Source organism: Rissa tridactyla, chromosome 9, assembly GCF_028500815.1.
Source record: "Rissa tridactyla isolate bRisTri1 chromosome 9, bRisTri1.patW.cur.20221130, whole genome shotgun sequence".
Taxonomy (NCBI): domain Eukaryota; kingdom Metazoa; phylum Chordata; class Aves; order Charadriiformes; family Laridae; genus Rissa; species Rissa tridactyla.
This window is the reverse complement of record NC_071474.1, coordinates 44,578,861-44,600,703: the sequence shown is the minus strand read 5'-3', so window position 1 is coordinate 44,600,703 and position 21,843 is coordinate 44,578,861. Positions and strand designations below refer to the sequence as shown.

At 54.4% G+C, this 21,843-nt stretch overlaps 1 protein-coding gene across 1 annotated transcript in view; it reads right to left on the bottom strand.

Annotated features, from left to right (window-relative positions):
• The window catches only part of AR (androgen receptor), a 65,513-nt gene extending 44,004 nt beyond the window's left edge, over positions 1-21,509 (bottom strand). The window contains exon 1 of the mRNA XM_054215298.1: positions 20,051-21,509. Coding sequence (XP_054071273.1) covers positions 20,051-21,048 — 998 coding nt within the window. The 5' untranslated portion in view covers positions 21,049-21,509. The remainder of the gene's footprint in view (positions 1-20,050) is intronic.
• Positions 21,510-21,843: the final 334 nt, after the last annotated feature.

Here is a 21,843-nt window from a genome sequence, read left to right as displayed (position 1 = left end):
GCTTTCTAAAAGAGAACGGGAAACCTCCGGGCGCCGTCGGCAGAGCGCTCACCGTCACCTCCAGCCCGCGGGCAGCAGAATCGGGCAACTGACCCTCGAGATGCTCAACCCCCCTGAGCCCCACACCGGGGGTCACCCCAAGACGTGGTGTCCCGTTCCGAGCATGGGCTGACCCCTCCAGCCATCCCTGGGCAGGGACCGAGGGGCTCAGCTTCGCCCGCACCCGCAGGAGGATGCCTGCTGGAACAGAGCTTCCCTTGTGGTCCCCTCAGCACCTTCATCTAGCTCTGATGAGGTACTGCAAAAAGAAAACAAAAGTGGGCTGGTTTAAATCAACACCATATAGAACTTCTAATGTAATCAGAATTTAATTTGGCAACAAGGATCCCTCTACTTAAGTAATTTATTTTCATCTTTCCTATGTCTCTCTTTTGCAGTGATTTTCCCTAAAGAATGCATTCAGTGATGTTCCCTACCTTGGCATTAAATAGGGGCCATGCTGATCCTTCTGCAGAGGATGTGACAGTTCTTTTTGTTAGCAAGAGCCTTCTCCTTTTTAGCAAATACCCATTTATATTTTATTTTTTTTGAAGCAACTATACAGTTTGCCGTGACTTTTGATTTTCCATTCTATAACTTAGAAAATGGTGTACAACACACTTCTTATTTATTAGATGCTGGGTTAATATTTTGTGATACGCGTCAAGTTGCATTCAAATGGATCCATAAATTCAATGGAAATGTGAACATTCTAAATTGCTCTTCCGGTAAGCCGGAACTAAACTTATCAAAGCAGACTGTATTTCAAATCAATTGACTAAAGCCAAGTCAGGCTTATCTGTGAGCTGCAAACCCTGCTGACTGGCCCTTTCCTAAGGGATCTCCAAGATTTTACAGTGGTTGGATACCCCTGTCCCATGCCTCATTCTCTACGCAGGTTGGGAGAAAACCTCTCACATTTTCCGGCTTTTTCAGCTCTGAGTAGGTCTGCGTTTTGAATGACCAGCCTTCGAATTGAACTGGCTGAATAAACTGGATTTTCTCTGCTTTCGGGAGCTGGTTCAGCCACACAGGGAATTCCCGGTGCTGAGGTGCTGCCTTCCGCTGGGAGCTTGACCTCTTCCAAGACGCCAGCAAAACCCGTGAACCACCCACCATTATATTTTACTGACCTCCCCTGAGTTTCACAGACTCTAGTAAACACGGGCTTCCACACTCTTCTTCCCTGATGAGAAAGTGGGAATATGGCTCCACACCTTGCCCCACTTGCAACATGGGCTTAACAGCGTTCCTCTGACGGACCACGAACCGCCCCATCGGCTCTGCAGCTGGAGATGGCATCCGCCACTGCTCCTGCGGGAACTCGTGGAAAACTGTCTGATAATCCCAGTTATTCCACCAAAGAACAAGTCGGTGCAAACGGGGGCTGCAGACCGGAGCGCTCCCTGTGCCCGGCTCAGACCTCAGACCACCAGTACAACGGGAAGGCTCCCAGCCGGAATGCTGATGGATGTCAGGAGTCACTCCCAGATGCAGATATTTAAAACACATAATATTTTCCCCACTTTATTTGGCAGTGGAATTATCGCTACGGAAACCGGTGCCACAAATTCTGCATTTTTATGTCTCTATTGGATGAAGAGTGAGTTGAAAACGGGCAGATGGCAGACGAGGGAGGAATCCAGCATGGAAAAAGACCACAAAAAACACTTCTCGCGGTGGCAGCCAACCAGGGAGGCACACGCCACCGGAGCAACACCTGCTGGCACAGGCAGCAAAGCAAAAGGCAGCATCGCTGCCCCTGGGAGGACCACTGCTCCTGCCTCCCCCACCTCCCCGAGTGGACCAGCACCCTCCTCCTCTCGGCAAAGCCCAGCGGCCCTGGGGATGGATGGGGAAGAGAGGAAGAAAGAGCAACATCCCACCCAGGGAGCAGCTCCCGCCCTCGGCCCCGCAGCGTCCCCTCTAGCCGGAGGAGGATGCCGGGACTTGCCGCGGTGGCTGTGCGTCACCAGCCGTGCCAGCTCTCGCGCCGCACCCGGCGCAGCTGCCGAGAGCCTGCGGTGGGGTTTTTGGGCTGGCCTAGGTGGGAACTTCAGCTGGTGCCAGAACTTACTGGCAGAATTGTTTTATTCTTAGGCATGTTTATACCAAGACCAAACCTTTGCAGAGCCACAGCTGCAGGGGCATAAAAATGCTTTTCCTTATTATGTCTGGGAAACGGGCGTAAGTTATATCTGCAAAATTTCTTTTCTGCTGGCAAACCACTTGTTTTCTAGAGACTTCACAATTTACGCAATAATATCATCTCCCCGTGCCCTCAAAGCAGATCAAGCTTTGAGTCATCTCATAAAGAGTAAACACGCAAATTATAGCAAGGGTTTCACATATCTATGGTCTTCTTGGCACTCTTAGCCCTGATCTCAGCAACAGAGGCAACGCGGAGGCAAATTCCTCAGCATCCCACAGCAAGCGGCTAAGGCCCAGCCGGGTCCTCCTGCTCCGTGGCCTTGCCTTCCCCGGTGGCTGCCCTACGGCCGTGCGTGCCCACGGCTCCCAGCTGCCCACACCTGGGGCAGGACACTGCAGCGGGGATGAACAGCGAGCCATGCTGTCACCAACCCCGGTGGCACGCTTACGGCAAGCCCGGGGCGTCCCGGCCCGGCAGAGACACGGGAAACGGTGCCTTGATGCCGGTATGCTCCATTTTGTGACACAAGGCACGGCCGGCTGGACCTGTCGTTTTGGGGGCTGGAAGCATTTCTTGGGAAATACAGAGGGCAGAACCCTGCAGCAGCTGCAATCGGCTGATCCCAGGGGATCCGCATGCATGGCAGGTACCCCCATAAAACACAGACAGACGTTGAAACCTGCAGATGTGCTGGCCCTGCAGGGCAGCCACGTCCTGAGAGAGCCGAGGCGCTTTTGCAATCGTTTAAGAGCCCAGCGCCCTGTCTGCCTCGACTCTGCTTCACTCTTCCAAGCAGGCAAAGAACGAAAGCAGCCAGGAATCGGGTTTTTTTTTTTTTTTTTAAGCCCGCCTGCAAACCAAAACACAGATGCCACGTCTAATTTTAGGCCTCTTAGCCTTGAGAGCGTTCTCGTAAGTCTCTTTTAAGCGAGCAGCAAGATAGTCATCTCGGGACAAAGGCGCCGAAGCGGCCGAGCGCCCACCTTGACCCCAGCTCTTGGAAAGCCAGAGGGGCAGAGCCCCATCCCCTCCTCCGGTGGCGAGGGCACGGCTCTGCCCTGCCACCCGGGAGCAAAAGGATCACTGCTGATCCCAGGGGGTCCCCGCAGGACACGCAGACCCCCCTCCGCTAACTGCAGACAGGCACAGAGAGGGACCAGCTCGCCACCCTGCTACCCTCAGCCTGCCACCTCATCCCCGCGGGGACTCGGGCAACTGTTCCGACGCAGGCCGTCATTCACGAGTTTAAGCACCAATGTGGCAAAACGGAGGGCGAGCTGAACCAAGGGAGAACCGCTCACCCTCAGCCCATCCCCATCCCACCCTCGGCACAGCTCCGGGGGGGGATGCTCCATCCCGCAGGCACCCCGGCACTGCCCCGCTGCGCTCCCCCCTCAAAGCCGCCCTCCAAAACGGCCCAGAACCGAGGGCCTGGCATTTGACGCAGGCTGTGCTGTAAACAAGAAAGGGAAAAAATAAATCCCTGTGCTGCTATTTTATTTTTTTCCTAACCATTTGAAGATGTTCCTGGGGACTCGGGAGCACATCGTGAAGTAATGGATTTATTCACAAGTAGAAGATCATGTTATCAGGGAAAGACTTTCCGACCACAGGGGACACATCAAAACAAAGCAAATAACTGAGAACCAGAAAACTAAATCCATGTGAACAGGCTGAGCTAACTGGGATGACCTTACACGTTCTGAAGTGTACGAGCACACGCAGGGACAAAGCCCAGAGCTGGTAGAGGAGGGGACACGGTCCCCGTGGGACCCCATGGCTCCAGGCTTCGGACCCAAGCTGGACACGGGCCACCCAGACCTGCCCTGCTGAACGGAGATGGCACTTCCAGAGAGCGGGAGAAGGGAGAGGGGTGACCTGGAGGGTTAGTTCTCAACTTTGTGCCTGAGCAGTGAGAAGCAGCGATGCCGATTTCATGCCAACCCCTGCAATGTCCCCACGCAGAGGCTGGCAGAGCCCCATCCCTCCGGGGGGGACTCCTGTGACCTTCCCATGGACAGGACGGTGCAAAACCCCCGTTTCTCCATGCCTCCTCCGCAGTGTCTGCAGACGGATTGCTGCAGGCACCAGGGCAAGGGATGGAGCTGCACTTTATACAAGACAAGAATACATATAACAAAACTCGTGCGTTGTGTCCACGGGTGGAAGAAGACGCATGCCCACAAATGCGCACACATGCACATGAGTCAAGAAAGCCATAGATCACCTGAACAATATTTGCACGCGGTATTTCATTTTGCAGTTAAGGCACCTAACTGCCACCCAGATGAAAGCAATTAACCTGATCAGCACCCAAATTGCTTTTCTCCTTTCCTCTCTTTTATAAGAGGAAAGCGGAGCTGCCGAGATAGCCCGTCCGAACCCTCCCCAACGGCAGGTCGGAAAATGTGCGAGCGCTGCTGCTGCTCCAGATAGGCGGGAGGGGGAGGAGGCAGAAGCCTTCGCTAGGAAATTACTGATATAAAAACTTGCGCCTGGACTCCGTTCTCAGCACATGGGCCAAGGTCAAAGCATTTTTTCTGCCATTTCTAACCAGCAAAGAAGCTAATGCAGCTAAAATATGTAACCGCAGTCAAACTGCTGAAGGGCTGGTGAGAAAACACTGGAAAAAGAAGTAAAGTATCATCTTGGGGAAGACAAGAAGCAGCCCTCTAAGGCCTTCCCCTCCCCCGAGAACAGGGTGAGGGGAGAGGAACCAAAGTCCAGGGTTTTCCCACCTCATCCTGAGAACTGACCGTGTCCTAGTGACTCTATAAAATGCATTCTAGGAAATCTGCATCCTCTCCTCTGGCATTTCTGGAGATTTCTCCTGATGGCAGCAACCCCAGGAACACCCAGCGGGATGGTGATCCAGCGGCGAGGGGGAAGATGCTGTTGTAAAGCGGGATTTACCCCCGTGGCTCTTCCCAAAGCCACCAGCTGCGGACAGCCCCAGTTTCCACTCCCAGCAGGAGCACATCGGTGCGGAGGGAGAGGGCACCCACCCACCCTCAACGACTCACCAGCACATCAGACCCCCTGGGCTCCAGCAAGGGCTTAACCCCGAGCTTCGCAGGCAGCGCTGACACCCCAGATCAGGCAGCCAGCACCCAGGGATATCCCTCCCAGTGCTGCCTGTCAAAGACGGCCGGCTAAAGACATTAAACAAAGATAAATCATTACAACTATGTCCATGCACAGCACAGGAGCAGTGGCCGGGACACGCTGAAGCAGCTCTCCGTGCTCTGCACAGCATGACCAAGGCTCTGCTGGCCCAGGCACACAGCAAACGTGTCCTGGAGGGAATGCAGCTCTCTGAGATGCAGATCCACCGATGTCCACCGTGGTTACGTACAGCAGAACGTGCCTGGCTGCTCTCCCCAGCTAACTCACAGGACGGCAGCGTTCCCTCGCTCTCACAGCAGAGGATGCCCCATACAAACGCCACTGGTGTCCCAATACTGGTGGTTCTGCACCAACTGCTAAGCCTTATTCAAGATGTATGTCTTGCTCTCAGAGCTGCTTTGGAAGCAGCATCCGCCTTGCTGCAATCTCGAGGACCTCACCGTGTTCCCTAGCACCACGCAGCCCCTCGGCAGCCCCACGTCCCCGGGCAGCGCGATGGAGGCACCCAACCAGCCCCTCCAGCAAAACCACGGGCTTATCCACTGCTCTTCACTGGGGACTGTTATTTATTTATTATGGTGTGCTCCATTCCACCTTTTGATTGCACAGGAAAGCCACCAGCTCAGGGTGTAATCCAGCCTGTGCGGATACCTGAGATGCCCGGAGCAGCGCGGCATCCAATTCCCGCCCCAGTGGGATAGGTGCCTGCTGCCTGGGGAAAGGGCAGCAGCTATAAATACCTGTAGAGCTGGGCTGTATTTTTAAGATTATTTCTGTTCCTGCAAAACCATTTAATCTCTGGTCTGTGTCCCGACAAATCATTCTTACCGCTTCTGAGGACATGTCAGTGTTTGACTTTGTTCTCATGATTTAAAAAGGCCTCCCCAGACGGGGGGCTGGGGAGTTTCAAACCACAGAGGAGCACGGGTGACCTTGCTCTTCCTGGCTTCTGCTCAGATTGCATCAAACGGGAAAAAAACAGCAGCAAGAGAGCAGCCCGTAGGCTGAGCCTGCCCTGCCTGCCCCTGCCCGCCACCTGCGCAGTCACCCGGGGCGCGCAGAGGCTCCTGCCCGGGTCCCCCGAGGTGAGATGCTGCACTCCCGTAACCCCTGTCCTGCAAACACTGTCCTGGAGTCTAGAGCTGGATGGGGTCAGACGTCCCTGAGGACAGCACTCGGGTCTGCTAAAGTAAATGGGACTATTGACGGGGCGTAAAGTCCAGCGCACAAGTCTGCTTCGGCAGGACTCTCTCCCAAAAATCGAGCACAAACCCAACCCCAACCTGGTCCCCCAGGAGCCCAGCTCCGACGGCTGCCAGGGCCCACGGCCGTTCATATGCTTTGAGGGACCGCTGCCAAAGGCTCACCTCCCTCCATCTCCAGAAAAGGAATAATACCTATTTTGCATGGTTGCCTGGAGGCTAAATGAATCGCTGCTCATAAGTGCTTCAGAAGAAAAGTGCCATAAAAGCACAAAGTACTGTTACTGGTAGTATTTCCATTACTGTTACAGGATACATTGAATTTCACTTAAAAATAGTCACAAGAAGGACCAGGGTCATAATCACTATTTCTAAAGCAGACTCAAACACAAACACACGTTGCGGCAACTGCCAACGCTGCCTGTTGCAGGCACTCGCCCGGGGGAGCGGGGCATCTCGCTGCGGGGCTCTCCCAGGGGCGGCTTCTCCTTCGCTTTGCCCAAAATCCGGAGCTGGGAGAAGGATTAAGCTGTAGCTGGACGCGGATGAGTATCACAGGCAACACAGGCAGGTCAGCAGAGGAGAGAGAGACAGCGGTGGATACAGCAAAAGGGAATATGGATGAAGAACCTCCATCACAACTCTTTGCCATGACAACTAGGTCGGTTCCTTTTTATTTTAATGAGCTTACTCATACCACTATTATTCTTAAAAAATAAAGCCAGTTCTGGTCCACACGGCGCGCAGCGACCAGTGGTAACAGCAGCCCATCTGAGTTAAAACCCCCAAGTGACCCAAAGTGCTTTCTTGCACCGCAGGAAAACAAACAGAGCCTGGCTCCTCCGTGGCACGGAGCCTCCGACGCCGGGTCAGGGCTGGACAAGGTCACTCCAGCTCAAAAGCCAGGAATGCTCATTCACGCAGATGCAGCCACCAAACTACCTATCTCCACGCAGCCGTACTCCTTCGATTCCCTGCGAGGGAGGTATTCCTCAACCTTTTACTTACTGAGGAGGGATTGCTCCGTTCCCCCCTGGGATGCCGTGGCACGGTGGCTATGGCACGGCTGTGCCCAACTGCCCACGGCCACACAGGGCTGGCCGGGCTGCTCGCAGCCCTCGGGCTTTTTTCATACTTGTGAGCGCTGCGACAGACTCGCTAATCTAAACGAACTCTTCTCTCCTCGGCTGAAGAGCAATTGACTCTGTACGTTGATAGCAGAACAGATTACGGCGTCCAGCCACCCCACGGCGACAGCCGGAAAAGCCTGCGGTGATGCTGGCAGGCGGTGCAGAGCGGTGACACCAACTGACAGAGCACTACAACCCCATCCTGGCCAAAGGAGGATAAAAGGATAAAATAGCCGTTGACCATATTCTGTTTCCCTTTGGGTCCCCCCTGTTGTCACAACCAGCTTCTCAAAATACTGAGAATCATCGGATGGTGGAAAACGGCCATAATCTCTACATTTTTTTTCCCTTCCCCTATATCAGTACTGCTGTGTATTCTGTAAATCCCAAGCCCTGAAACACCTCCCTCCCGAAAGAGAGATGTTTTCACCTGGTCAAGAGCAGCTCACGCGCCCCACCAGACTCCAGCTTGCCCGGCTGCTTTAACTCCCTCTGCGTGAGCTGCAAGCAGAGGATGAATGCCTCCCGCAGCCTCAGCCTCGGCTCTTGGGATTCCCTCCAGGACCACAAGCTATCACAAGGATCCTTTGCTGTCAGCACATGAGCGCAATAATGGATGGGGCTCCCTGCCCCGCTCAGCAGGACACCGCTGCTGCCAGCGGCACCGCCAGCCACGCAGGGACGCCTCAGCTCCTCCCTCAGGCTCTTTTTTTCTCCAAGCAGAATTTATGCTTTCTGCTGCACAGCGCAAATCTGAAGTTCACAAACCAACTTCTTTTACAGGCTTTAGCTTTTCCGAGCAAATACTGGCAACAATCAGACCTGACTTCCTACCCCTGGACCCCAAAACTCTTTCCAAAGCAAGGCTCACCGCTCTGCGACCGCAGCCTGCGAGACCGAGGCCTCCGGACGTCCAAGGGGAGGCCCCTGCCACCCTCCTCACTTAGGTGCTAACTCAAAACCGTGAGTGATGAGGGCACTGAAAGTATATCATTCTCACGCCTGTGGGTATGTAAAATCTAAGATTTGCTTCTCACTCCCTCAAATAAATGAGGCTTTTTATTCAGCTGTGTGTCATATGACCCATCTCTGCAAAAGATCTGAACCTACCAGAAAATGACTGTGCTTCTGGGTATCAGGTGGAAGTTCTTTGTGTCCTCCTACTGTTCATATTCAGTGTCACATGCTGTTACACTTTCTATTAATTAATTTAAAGCTCTTATGCAGAGCAAAACAAGCTTCTGCAAGGACCCGTACACGTGACAATACTTGATGCAGGGGGGTACCTCCTGCAGTGCCCAGGGAGTACGCAGCGGGAGGCTGCGGCCATCAGGGCTCCCCTGGGCTGCAGAAGAGAAGCAGGGATGGTACGCGCACACGCAACACGGTGCTCCATACGGTACCGCACATGCACAGCATCCTGCATCCAACAACCAAACCGCACGGAGCAGCGTGCCGGGCCCAGCACAGACTGAGGTACTGGCTGGTCTGCCCTCGCAGCCGAGGATGAGAGGGAAAGGAAGCAGGACCCGGATTCAGTAGTGCTCCCACCTGATGTGAGCTGTAGCAGGGCAGGGACACCCCACGGGTGAATGCTGGATCTCAGCGTCGGTGTGGCAGCGTCCTAACCCCTGGCGGTGCGACCTCTCAGCACTCACCACATCCTACCGGCATACTGGAAGGTAACGCATCCACTGCTGTCCTCAAGACTTCTTCAAAGAACACTAGCGAGATCCAGACAGTGGCCCTGTGGCCTCCCCCCCTTCATTGCTCACTGGACCATGAAGCCTAGGCTATAGAGGAGGACTCTGAGCAGGTTATCGGTCCCTCTAAGTCCGTGCTGCTGCATATGCTTCCCAGGCAGAACATTTGTAGTGGCCAGAGAGGACCTTCCAGGCGTTCCCTGCTGGTATCTGTGCCAGCCCATGCAGGAGGAGGAGAAGATCCAGCTGAAGCAGAGACTCAGAAAGACACTGCCAAACATCTTCTACAGACACATCTGGCAGAAGCCAGCGAGTTGCACTCCGGAGCTGCCTCTTGACCCCTGGTAGCAACGAGAAGTTGCAATACGGCAGTTTGGTTTGCAATCCAACAGCTGTGACATCAAGAGGAAGACAGTCAGCAGAGACAGGATAGCACGCCTGCATTGGCCAGGTATTAAAAGAGTCTGTTATCTGTCTCTTAATTGTTTACCAGGCATAAATGCTCCACTAAAAAGGGAGAGAGGACATCTGCCTCTTGTGCACGCTGTCTCCTAGCTCTCGTGAAGAAAAAAAAAAAGAGCTGGAAAGGATCCGGTACCCATGCAGAAAACTTTGCCATTGCTGCATTCCTATGAATACGGTGTAGAAATGGGCTCATCCAAGGTGAGAGGAGATCACGCCTGGCAAATGGTAATGATAAGAACAAAGAAAGGTGCCCATGTCCTCTGCATCACATCACCAATTCAACGTGGTGTCAAAGAGCCGCCTCTTCCCAGCTGACACAAGCTGGTTGGTCTGTCCCAGATGACTTTACAGTGTTCATTTTGTGTCAGTTTCTGGTGCAGACGTCCCTTTTGGCAGAAAACATTATTCAAAAAAAGAAAATTCACTTTAAATTGCAAAAAAATATTGAAATAAACCAAACGAGGATGAAAAGACCATGTCTCATAAGCCCGGCAGGCAGCTAGGTTCATCTGATGCTTCTTGCTTAGCGTTGCCTTCTGGCTTATGATGTCGAGCTGTTTTTATTCCACTTGCAAATGCGTTCAAGACTGCCAACACTCCGAAAATCCAACAGAGGAATGCAGAGGGAATAGAGCAAACAGGTAAAGCTGATACCTCTCAAGGCATGTAAACCATCTTGCAATATACCAAACACTAAAATCCTCCTTTAAAAAACTCATGTATATGCAGATGTGTGAGGTTTATTGGGCTATTATGTCAAGATGTCTGTGAGCTGTAACAGCAAAGGAGGGGTTTGAGGAACTGCGTGACAAGGGCCAGAGGCTGCTCAGGACCTCTATGAACTACTGCAGTGCAGATTACACTCACAAATTACTGTGCACCAGCTGAGCTGCATCACTCTGTCCTGGTGCTGTTGCAGAGGAGCATCCCCTCTCTCAACCCCTGGGGTCCCGCCTGCTGCCTTGGGGAAGGTGCAGCCTGGCAGCTCCCAGGGCTGCGGGCTGAGCCCCATGCAGCGGGGACACGGTCCCAGCCAACACCACAGCCCGACCTGGGAGCATCTCACTGGGAAAGATGCTCCCAGGCCTCGCACTGAATGCCTGTGCAAGGGGGAACTTCATTTTCATAGATTCATAGAATGGTTTGGGTTGGAAGGGACTTTAAAGACCATCCAGTGCCACCCCCTGCCCTGGGCAGGGGCACCTCCCACCAGACCAGGTTGCTCCAAGCCCCGTCCAACCTGGCCTTGAACCCCTCCAGGGATGGAGCAGACACAGCTTCTCTGGGCAACCTGGGCCAGAGGCTCACCCCCCTCACAGCAAAGAATTCCTTCCTGAGATCTCATCTAAATCTCCCCTCTTTCAGTTTGAAACCGTTACCCCTCGTCCTATCGCTCCACTCCCTGATCCAGAGTCCCTCCCCAGCTTTCCTGGAGCCCCTTTAGGTTCTGGCAGGGGCTCTAAGGGCTCCCTGGAGCCTTCTCTTCTCCAGGCTGAACCCCCCCAACTCTCTCAGCCTGTCCTCACAGCAGAGGGGCTCCAGCCCTCTGAGCATCTTCATGGCCTCCTCTGGACTCGCTCCAACAGGTCCATGTCCTTCTGATGTTGGGGGCTCCAGAGCTGGACACAGCACTGCAGGTGGGGTCTCCCCAGAGCGGAGCAGAGGGGCAGAATCCCCTCCCTCCACCTGCCGAGGGAAGGTGCTTTTCTACATATTTCCAATGTTTAACTGTCAGAGTCCTACAACCACTGCACAGATCTTTGGGATCTGTTTGAGCACAGATCAAACTCACAGAAACAAATGGTTTTTACTAGAAGTAGTAGAAAGTCTCCCACAGAATAGTTTTCTTTCAGCAAATGCTCCCTTGAAAAATTCAAAAACGTTCCACAGGATGATAAAATAATATGATTTTTTTTCTTTTATATTTATCTTTGTAATTTTAGCCTCCAATCACAAGCGGGAAGTATCCATTTCTAACTAAACAGCCCACCAAAGCAGCCCAGCGGACAGGCACCAGCCAGCGTGCCAAGTACAGACTGAAAGCCAACTAGAACAACAATTGCCAATACAGAAATGGCAAATTAGGACAGCCATTTTAAAATCAGCAATTTATAAAACGCAAGCGAAGCTCAGTGCTTAGACAAGAATGTAATTAATGTGAATGGCAGAAAAATACATAGAACTCAACTACCACCCGCTATTACAAATTACTTTTAACCCTAGTGAAATTAAACCGCTTTCACCATACCAAAACAAAATGTTCCCATATGACTAAAAAAAAGTTTCCAACATTTTAAGAAATATCGGAATTTCTTCCTGCAACAAATAGCAACATTTCCAGCGTTCTTCCCAGTTCACCCGCATGCCTGTTCTCCCCCCCGCACCATGCACAGACTGATTGCTGATGGGCTCCAGTTTTCACTGTGCTTTTTCCTTGGACTGCCCGTCTGAAATTCGCTCTCGAAGTACTGCAGTGCCTTTGCCTTTCGTTCGCCTGAGAGACGCGATTCAAAGGTGCCACCCTGGGAAGGGACACAGAGCGAACTGTTGTCTCCTGCCTGGAGCTAAGCGTGGCCTTGGAGGGTCCTCGGAGCGGAGGCCAGGGGAGTTGCGCATCATCCGGAGGGGCTGCCCGGGCAATGGATGGCATTCAGCATTCACCGCCTCGCTACACTGTTTCTGCTTTAATTCTTCCCGGGACTGTCCCACCGCATCCTCAATCTGCGGCAAGGGGCCAGAGACTTCCAGGAATCGCCAGCTCCATGCCACAGGGACAGGCTGGCAGCAGTGGCGCGCTCCTGACAGGAGCGCCCACCAACCTGTCGGAGGCTCCCAGGCTCCTCGGCACGGCACGTCCCCTGCCCTCTGCCGATATCTCCTACGCCACGATGCCCACAGGCGCTTTTGGCAGCGTGGTGACAGATCGTCACCGAGCGTGACCACGCTGTCAGGCACCCGCTGGCAGCAGCACCATTATCCCAGCTCAGCGTGCAGCCCCAGAGGAGGCACGTCCCGAGGGAGCGGGTGATGCCGCACCGGGGGACGATGCCCATCTCCATAGCCTCCCAAGAAGGAAACGTGGGTGGAAAGGCGCAGCTGTGCACCGGCGCAGTCTTCTTTCAGATACGGCAATATGCAAAGCCACAGGTTCCTACGGGAGCTACAAAACACGCCTTCTCTCTCATTCACAATCAGTATTTTGAAATATATTGCCCTTTCGACCTCAGGAAAAGCACCGAATGACTACCGCTTTTTAACTAGCTCTCTTCAGCTGAAGTGAAGTTCTCAGAACAGGAAAATCAATGGGTTACACTATAGACTGCCTGTAAGAAGTAACGCAGAGCACAGCCAGCATCTGCGTAAGAAATAAATACCAGTGAATACCGCAAGCAGCAGAAAAAATGTAAAGGCTGTACAAGTGGGAGAGTAGCTGCCATGGGCAAATCCACTGCTTCCTGCCCAGAAGCCCTTGGTAATACAGGACAGAGTAAACAAAATGCTTGTACAATTCAAACCCAACAATACCAATTACAGCTTTTTATATATTATTTCTTTGGTAAAATTTTCCAAGTTCTCAGCCACTGCTTTCCATGCCAAGTGTCTTGTAGAGCATATGCTTTCGTTGCAACCAGCACTTAAGAGTAAGTGGGGGTGCGGGGGAAGTAATCACTGTTGATATCAAGCATGAGATGCTGGAACCAGTTTCCAGAGGGTGTAAGAGCTCAGAAATTCAAGACACGGGGAGAAGAGGATGGGAAAGCACACAGGTGGATGGGGGAACATCTGCCCTTGAACAGTCTTGTAATGAACGGGTAAAAAAGCAAATAGAAGGTTTGTGTTGTAAGAGCAGACAGGCAGGTCCCACACAAACACACCGCGTGTCTGCGCCCTCCAGAGCTGTCCCTTAACAAGGTGACGCATCTCCACTTCCCAGTAGGTAGGGAGAGCTGGAGAGTGGGAGAGTCGGCAAGAGAGGGAAGACAGGGAGGGACAGACAGAGGAGGGAGGGGGAAAGAGGGAGCCCATTTTATGAAACTTCGTATACGGAAACACTAGGAAAACTCCAGAACCAACATCAACTGAGCGGAAGGAGCAAGTTGGAAAATAAAGAACATTGTAAACAGTTATTTTTCCTTCATTCGTTGCCAAGGACATAAACCCCAGTTTAACAGCACGGCACAGGACCATGCCAGCCCCTTGGGCAGAGCTGTTCCCCAGTTCCCCACCTCCAACACCGCACTCGGGCTGCTGCACCGGCAAGTACAAACCTGGGTGAGGATTGAGAGTACCGCTGCTTTTTTGATGCCTATGGACGCCGCCAGTGTGTCAACACAAGGACCACAATCCTGGATCTGGAGTGTCTTCTGACAGCCAGTCTCTCTGTGTGTTACCCCACCAGCACCCAGGCTCCTGGAGCAGATCCCAACGCACACCCAGCGTCAAGCCAAACAGCCCGTCCTCAGAAAGGGACACTTGCTGCCCTCAGGCCACCGTGGGCTGAGTCTAGGTGACTAAATGTGAAAAAGGATAACCTCGTTTATTGATTTAAATGAAAACTAACTCATGGGAAAGACTAAATAAATCATCGCCCTCAAAAGGAAATGAAAGCAAGTTAACTGGCTAAGCTTGGAAAAAAAGAAATGAGCTTTGGCTTGCACGCCACAACCCTTCCGACAGCAACTCTTAGGAGCAAGGAAAAGGAACTGCAACCGCTGTGTCCTGGCACTGGGTGACCCAGTGGCCACACCAGCCGCGGGGAAAGCTGGCAGTGCCCATCTCTGCTGCTCTCCCTGGCCACGAGGGGTTTGCTGTGCCCGCTGTTACCCTGTGAGAATAAGCTTTGAGCAGAACTTGAACATCCCGGCTACTCCGGTTACCCTGCCCCAGTGTATCACTTGTTTCACAACCTTAACTCGAGCCAGGACAGATGCCATAGCCTGGTAGCGTGCCAATTCGCTTTTAAATGCGTCCCGAGTTCTCCAAGCCAGACACAGCACTGGTGCAGGACGGGCGTTTTGTGCTGCATTTGCAACAGCCTTCTCCTGCCTGTCGGTAGGGAACCTGTGAAAGCAGCTTTTAATTAACGCTGTAACCTGGGGAAAGCTCAGCTCTGATCCCTCCTGAGCTTTGCCTGAGTCTTCTGCTTCTTTCCCCTCCGTGTTTAGGCGGTTTGAAAGGCAGCCCCGCCGGCCCTGCCCCATACTCCAGAAGCCACCCGTGACTCAGCTGTGCTCCATGTGGATCTGATTCTGCACGGAAAAGCGGAGCACTGGTTTGGCAAGCAGGGACAAAACTTGGCTGCAGGAGACCTTTCGCATGCAGTTATAAACCCTGCAGATCTACACGTTTTAAATCAGTGGCCAGATCCAGCAGCCACTGACGCCACGGAGCCCGTCGGCCAAGTATCGCAGGATCTGGGGTCCCCTCTTCCACCCTGGGCTCCCCCTTTGACTGTGAGAAGCCCGACGGTTAGCAGTGACTGAAGGCAGCTTGGCAAGCACCTACATGAATTCAGGATACTTTTCAGGCGTGTCCTACGAAAGATTTCTCCTGCTGTAAACTTGCTGGGATCTCTGTTGCAACCTGGAAAATTAACTGCTAATTTAAGGCATAGTCACTCCCGGTGAACAACAGCGATGCAAGCTGGCCTGGCACAACATGAAAACACAGATGACCATGATTTAAGTGTACACCACTGAACTCGCTGCTACCCACGACTTGCCTAAAATCTGGAAGTCATCAGGAAAAATATGGAATCTGGTGTTCCAAACAAGGTCTGACAAGAGACCAACCCCATCACCTACTAAATAAGGGAGACAAGAAATGGGCATTACCTGGGGAAGATGCAGTGCTGTGAAGACAGCGTGCGTTTGCCCCACAATGACTCGTACCTACGCAGAAACCTCAGAACACAATGCCCAAGGTCTCCTGAAAAGAGCAAAACCTCAGCTGCGCCTCGGGAGAAGGACCTGATTCCAGCCGAGAGCCCTGGTAACAGGAGTGTAAGCCTAAAGAATTAAAAACAAGAACTGAAAGGTGATGAGGAAGAACTTTTTTTTTTTAATGCTTTCTCTTCTGCTTTTATCGGGAACCATCAAAAAGCTTTAGCAGGTCAATGACGTTCTCAGCCACCCGAGGTTCACAATCCATGGGTCCGTACCAGCAGCTGTGGACCACGAAGCTGGCCAGAGGGACAGGCTTCAGAATGAGCATTCATCCACGCACGGCTTGTCTTCAAAAGAAATATTTACATAATACCGCCTTTTGCCTGCACAGAAAGGTCATACTGACAACAGCGGACTCATCCCCTTCCCAAGGGCTTTTAAGTCCCACCAATGACTGAGGTCCCCCAGACCTCTCCTGGGGAAGGGGATGCCGGAGCAGCGCCCAGGCGGGCACCGGCCGGACGGCGGCTGGGAGCAAGGGCAGCCCAGAGAACGGCCTCCTGCCTTCTCTCATCTGTTAGTGTAATAACCTGCCCTTGATCTTTTTATATGACTCTTATCTCCTTCAGTAGGTAGAAATTATTACAGGTATTATCTGTAAGCAGGATCACAATTACATAGCTGGTCACAACAAGATTATATAGCTATTATGCCAGGTGATGCATAAACACATGGCGCTCGGCCAAGCTGATTGCAACCGAACCAAAGAAAGGAATCTGCAGGTAGGCGTAACCAGCAAACACAGGGATACCAAACAGGTAGCAGCAGTAATAGCAAATGCCACTTAAAAAAAAAAGTCTGAAACTACATGGACAGCTAGATTTTTCTGAGCCAACCACCCCCCTAAATTAATTTATCACCTTTGTTTCCATTGCTTCAGTAATAGCTCCTTCTTGAGTCCATTTTAGCTTAAACTACCTACACCACTAACCCGGTGCTGTGTTTTGGTCTTACAAGTCATTTTGACATGGTAACCTTGGATTTATTCTATCAATGCCGTGTCTCACTCTTAAAACTGATTATTTAGTCACCCCAAAGACTGCTGGTAATAATTATGCAATAACAAGAACACGAAGATAAACAGCTATGAGTCTGTAGTGTAACAAAAGCTTGGATTAATTTGCTAATTATATGTAATCATTACTGGCAAAATCAGGTACAGCATATCAAAAGCTTTAAATTAATTCAAATTGCGTTAATGCCTATTTTGCTTCCTCTGCAATGTTTCGGTGCCTCTAAGCCCAGACAAACCCCGTCTCCGCACACGCCAAGGGGCCGGCAGCAGTCGCGGATCCGCAGGGGCGCTGCTCCGAGCACCCGTCCCACGCCGCACCCCGGGAGACCCCTGACCATGCCACGGAGCAGCAAGGACGGCTCCTGCCGAGGGGGCACCTTCACTCGGTCCTGTCAGATGTGCCGGCTTCCCCCGGCGGGTGACAGCATTTGTTTTATGAGCTGCGCGTGTTGTATCCTGGACCGAGGTGGAAGCCAGCGCCTGATTTTCCATTAATGGTCCTTCAAGCAGCCCAGTCCCCCTTTCTCACGGCTTTAGAGTTAAACTCTGCTACTAGGAACCCCAAAACCCAAATCAATAGTAGTTTACATGAAGGGAAAATGTAAACAACTCCCCCAAAATAGTAAGAAACTGTTCGTGCTTTAGTGTCATATATGAAGGGAGGCCGGGGGTTGTCTCTAACTTCAAAAATACCAACCTACGCCAACCCAGACTGCACCAGAGCAGAGATAGGGTTTTGAAGAGAGCTTCACTTTGGAGGGAAGAGATGCAGCCCTGCCAGCCCAAAGCAGGACTGTTCACAAAGGGAAAGAGCTAGGATCAACACACCTTAAAATGCTCCATATTCGTCTTCAACGAAGACTGGGCTGCATCTGCAGCTGCCAGCACTGCAGCGGCACGGGGATCTGGAACGCCGATCTCCTCAGGCTGGTAAAGCTGCAGCGAGCCCACAGTGGTGCCCTTCAAGAAAACGCTGAGACTACACTTTGTGAGGCTGAGAGGGTAAAGCTTTCTGTGCAATGCCACGTAGGGCAGGAACTTAAACCTAGCACTAGAAGATACCAGGGGAGTACAGGTCCAAAGCAGACCGTCCTGAGGAAATTTCACTACAAAGCGTTTTAGCTCCCATGACCCTCTTTCCGTACGAGTGCTGCTGCCTGGGAAGCTGGTACACGATCTGCTGCCATCAGCTCCAGCTGCAGCAGAGGCTGCTCACTGCACTGGCACCGCTGCCTGTCTAGGAGAAAATCAAAAGCCATGGCAATTGATAGGCACCGCGCTGTAAAGTTAATGGAGACTATGCTGGGATGAAATATAAACCTGGCAGCAATTAACCCGCACAGCTTTAGACAGACCACAAAGGAGCGTTCTGCTTTCCTTACAGCGTTTTAAAGTCGCATCCAAGCACAGAGAGGGGTATAAATACCGCCAGTCCCGTCGCTCACTCGCAGCAGCTAGGTAACGCTGTACGAGCAATGTAGTTCAAAGGACAAGATAATGGTATTTTAAAAGCTCTCTGTGCCAGCTCCGACTCCGCTGATCCCTGCAAGAAGTCTGCCAGCAGGAGCCCAGGTCCCCTCGGAGCTGCTGTGCCAGGGGAAGCAGGGACATGGACACAACACTGAACGGAGCCGCAAGGAAGAGGAGGATACAGCATTTCCCACAGGTATAAGGGAGGCATCATTTATCTCTATGGCAAGGCTCGGGGAAAATTTGCCTTCTGCCCAGGTCCAGCCCACAGGACTGCCCGCTGACCACCACGGAAGCCCAAACCTCTTCTCCTTAGCACAATATTCCCTATCTGTGCGGGGCTCTATCGCACGGGCTTCGCAGGCAAACAAACCATTACAACCTTTTGCTATCAAGAACCTGCATCATCCATTGACTGCATTTCGGCAGTTGAACTTTTCCAACTTCACTCATCCCTGCTCACTCTGCACTGATTTCAGCAGAGATTTATCCAGGCTCCAGAGGAAGATACACAGGGTACACACAACTCCCGCCACCGGTACGACACTCATTTGGTCCTTTCCTTATTTTTATCCCTTTTTTTATGAAGCCCTCAACTTCTTCATAAAATTCCCAAGTAAACAGTTGTGTGGATGATAATTCCTACACTGCCCAAACAAAGCTGGGAGCATTTCAAAGCCGCAAAACAGGCACAGAAGCAGGAGTGTGATGCCTTTGCCCTGTGCTAATTTAAAGGCAAAATCAGTTTGTTTTAATCCTTGCTCCCATCACGCAGAGTACCACAGGGTGAGCATATGGATGTGAAACTCCAGCGATGCAAACCCCGGCCGAGGCTGCTACCAGCCACCTGTGGCTGGGGCTACCTCCAAGCCAGCAGAAAAATCCTTTTGCATTCATGTTCTCCCTCCCGTTTCTATCAGTGCAGTGATTCTCTCACACAGTAATGCATTTTGCCATGATGGAAGGTGATGATGCAGTATGCCCACTGTTTGCGTATACTTATTTTACAGAGACAATTAATCTCCTTTTTTTGAGGTTAATCCACCAGAAAAAATTACTTCTGATCAAATCCTTCTTTTCAAACACATGAACTCTTCTGCCTTTGCCGTACTCCTAAATATTCTTCTATCTACTTCAAAACGTATCTTCTATCTGTACTTAAAACTGAGATTCAAAGCACATGCAGTATTTCTCTGCCTATACATTCAGCAGTTGCAGCATGTTCTGCACAGCTAGCTCGTGTGACAGCAAAGTGCAGGGAGAATTTTAACTTACTCTCAGTATTGGTCTGTGCTCGAAGTGCGGAATCCTGATTCCCACACACTTAGAGCAGCCGAGAGAAGGGGTATAACAGACGCATAACAAAACGAGACAAACCCATAAAGGGGGTGGTGGAGAACACCAGGAGCTTAGCGCAGTATTTCTGGCACAATCTTGCCCAGCACAAGTGACAGCATTTTGGTAAAAAGGGAAAGCTCCGACACCGGAGAGGTGAATCAAGCCAGGGGCAGCCGGGACAGAGGCGGGGGGGATCCGCCGCATTTGCCGGGGCAGCTGCGGGAGGCGGCGGGGAGGATGGGGGGGCGAGGGGTGCCGGTGGGATGCGGGATGCCAGTGTGATGCAGGATGCAGGGTACGGGATGCCGATGCCGGCGGGGTGCGGGAAGCCGTGGGATGCGGGATGCCGATGCCGGCGGGGTGCGGCAAGCCGTGGGATGCGGGATGCCGGGTCCAGGATGCCGATGCCGGCGGGATGCGGGATGCCGATGGGCTGCGGGAAGCTGTTGGGACGCGGGTACTCACCGGACGTCGCCGTAGGCGCCGGCGTAGCCCTCGGCCCAGGGCCCCAGCTCGCTCTTAATGCAGGCGGCGGGGGCGGCGAAGGGCGCCCGGCCCGCCGGGTACCAGCCGTCTGCGGGGAAGTCGGCGGTCTCGGCGGTCGGTCCGCGCCCGCAGCCGAAGGGGCCGGCGGGAGGCTCGGTGCAGGGCCCGTAGAGCTGCCCCTCCTCGGCGAAGAAGGCGGGCCAGGGGGGCGCGGGGCCCGGCGGGGCCAGTTCGGCTCCGTAGCGGCACGGTCCGCCCCAGACACCGCCCGCCGCCGGTCCCGGCGGGGTCTCCAGCTTGATGCGGGCGGGCGGCGGCGCCAAGCTGAAGGCGGTGGGCGGCCGAGCCGCGTGCCCCGGCGAGCCGCGGTAGAGCCCCGGCCCGGCGGACACGTCGACGGCCAGGGCGGCTTCGGCGGCGAAGGCGGGCGGGGCGGGCGGGGTCTCCGGCGGGTCCCCGCCGGGGGGGCGCGGGGCGCGGGGCGGCTCGGCGGGCATCGCGAACATGCAGTCCTCGCGGGGCAGCGGCTCTCCCGGCGCCTCCAGCGCCTCCAGGGCCAGGCCCATGGAAGCGGACACCGCTCTGCAGAGCTGCTTGGCGCTGTCGCCCAGAGGGTCCTCCTTGGGCGCCGGTTCGGCCTCGGGCGGCGGCAGCAACGGCAGCGCTCCCGCCTCGCACAGCAGCTCCCTCAGCTCGCCGGCGCAGGGGAAGGGCGAGCCCGCGGCCGGGCCGCCAACCGGCAGCGCTTTCCCGGCGCCGCGGGGTTCCTGGGGCGGCAGGCAGGCGGGCGAGCCCGGCGGCGGCGGGGGGCTCGGCGGGCAGGGCGCGCACGCCGGCGGTTGCTGGCTGGTGCCCGGCTCCTCCCGCGGCGCTTGGAAAGCCTCGCAGACGCTCTGGAAGAAGCTCTGGAAAGCCCCGCGGAAGGTCCTGCCACCCGCCCGCGGGTAGACGCGGCCGACTCCCAGCTGCACCTCCATACCCGCAGAGAGCGGGACAGCGAAAACGGTAGCGGCAGACGAGGTGGGGGCGGAGAGCCCCGGCAAGCACCCCCCGGCCGGCCGGCCGCCGTCCCGGCTAGCAGCCGTGCTGCCCCGCGGCGTCCATCCCCGCGGGAGCGGCGGCGGCGGGCGGGATACTCGGTGCGTGCAACAGGCAGGAAAAGTTGGCGCCGGGAGAGCGGGCAGGTGCGGCTGCGGCGGGCAGCTGCCTGCGGTCCGTGTGAGCGGCGGCGGAGGGAGAGCGGGAGGTAGGCTGCCGGGGAAGGAGGTGCGGCGGAGGAGACCGCCCCGCGCCGCCGGCGCGGTCCGGGGGCTATGCAATGATTAATCCGGTGACCCGCTGCGGAGGGAAGCGGAGCCCGCCCTGCCCTCGGCTCGGCTACCTCTCCGGCGGCGGGGGCGGCGAGCGGAGCCCGCGGGGCGGCCCCGGACCAGCGCGGCCTGCGGATCCGCAGCGCCGCCGCCGGCGTTCGCCGCAATTTCTGGGCTCGGCGTCTCACCGGCGTCGGCCCCCGCGGGCGGAGCGGAGCGGGACGGGACGGGAGTGCCCGGCTCGGCACGCCGGGACACAGCGCCCGTCACCGCGGCCTCCAGGCGAGCGCCCGGCCGGGCGGAGCGGAGCGGGAGCGCGGCTGCTCCGGTTCCCCGAGCTGGCGGAGGAGGCGGGCGGCCCCGGCTGCCGAGGGAGCGTGGTCGTGCAGCCCCGGGCCGGGATGGCTCCCCTCTCTCCTCCCCGGCTCGCAGCCCGTGGAGTGCGCGCAGCTGGGCGGAATT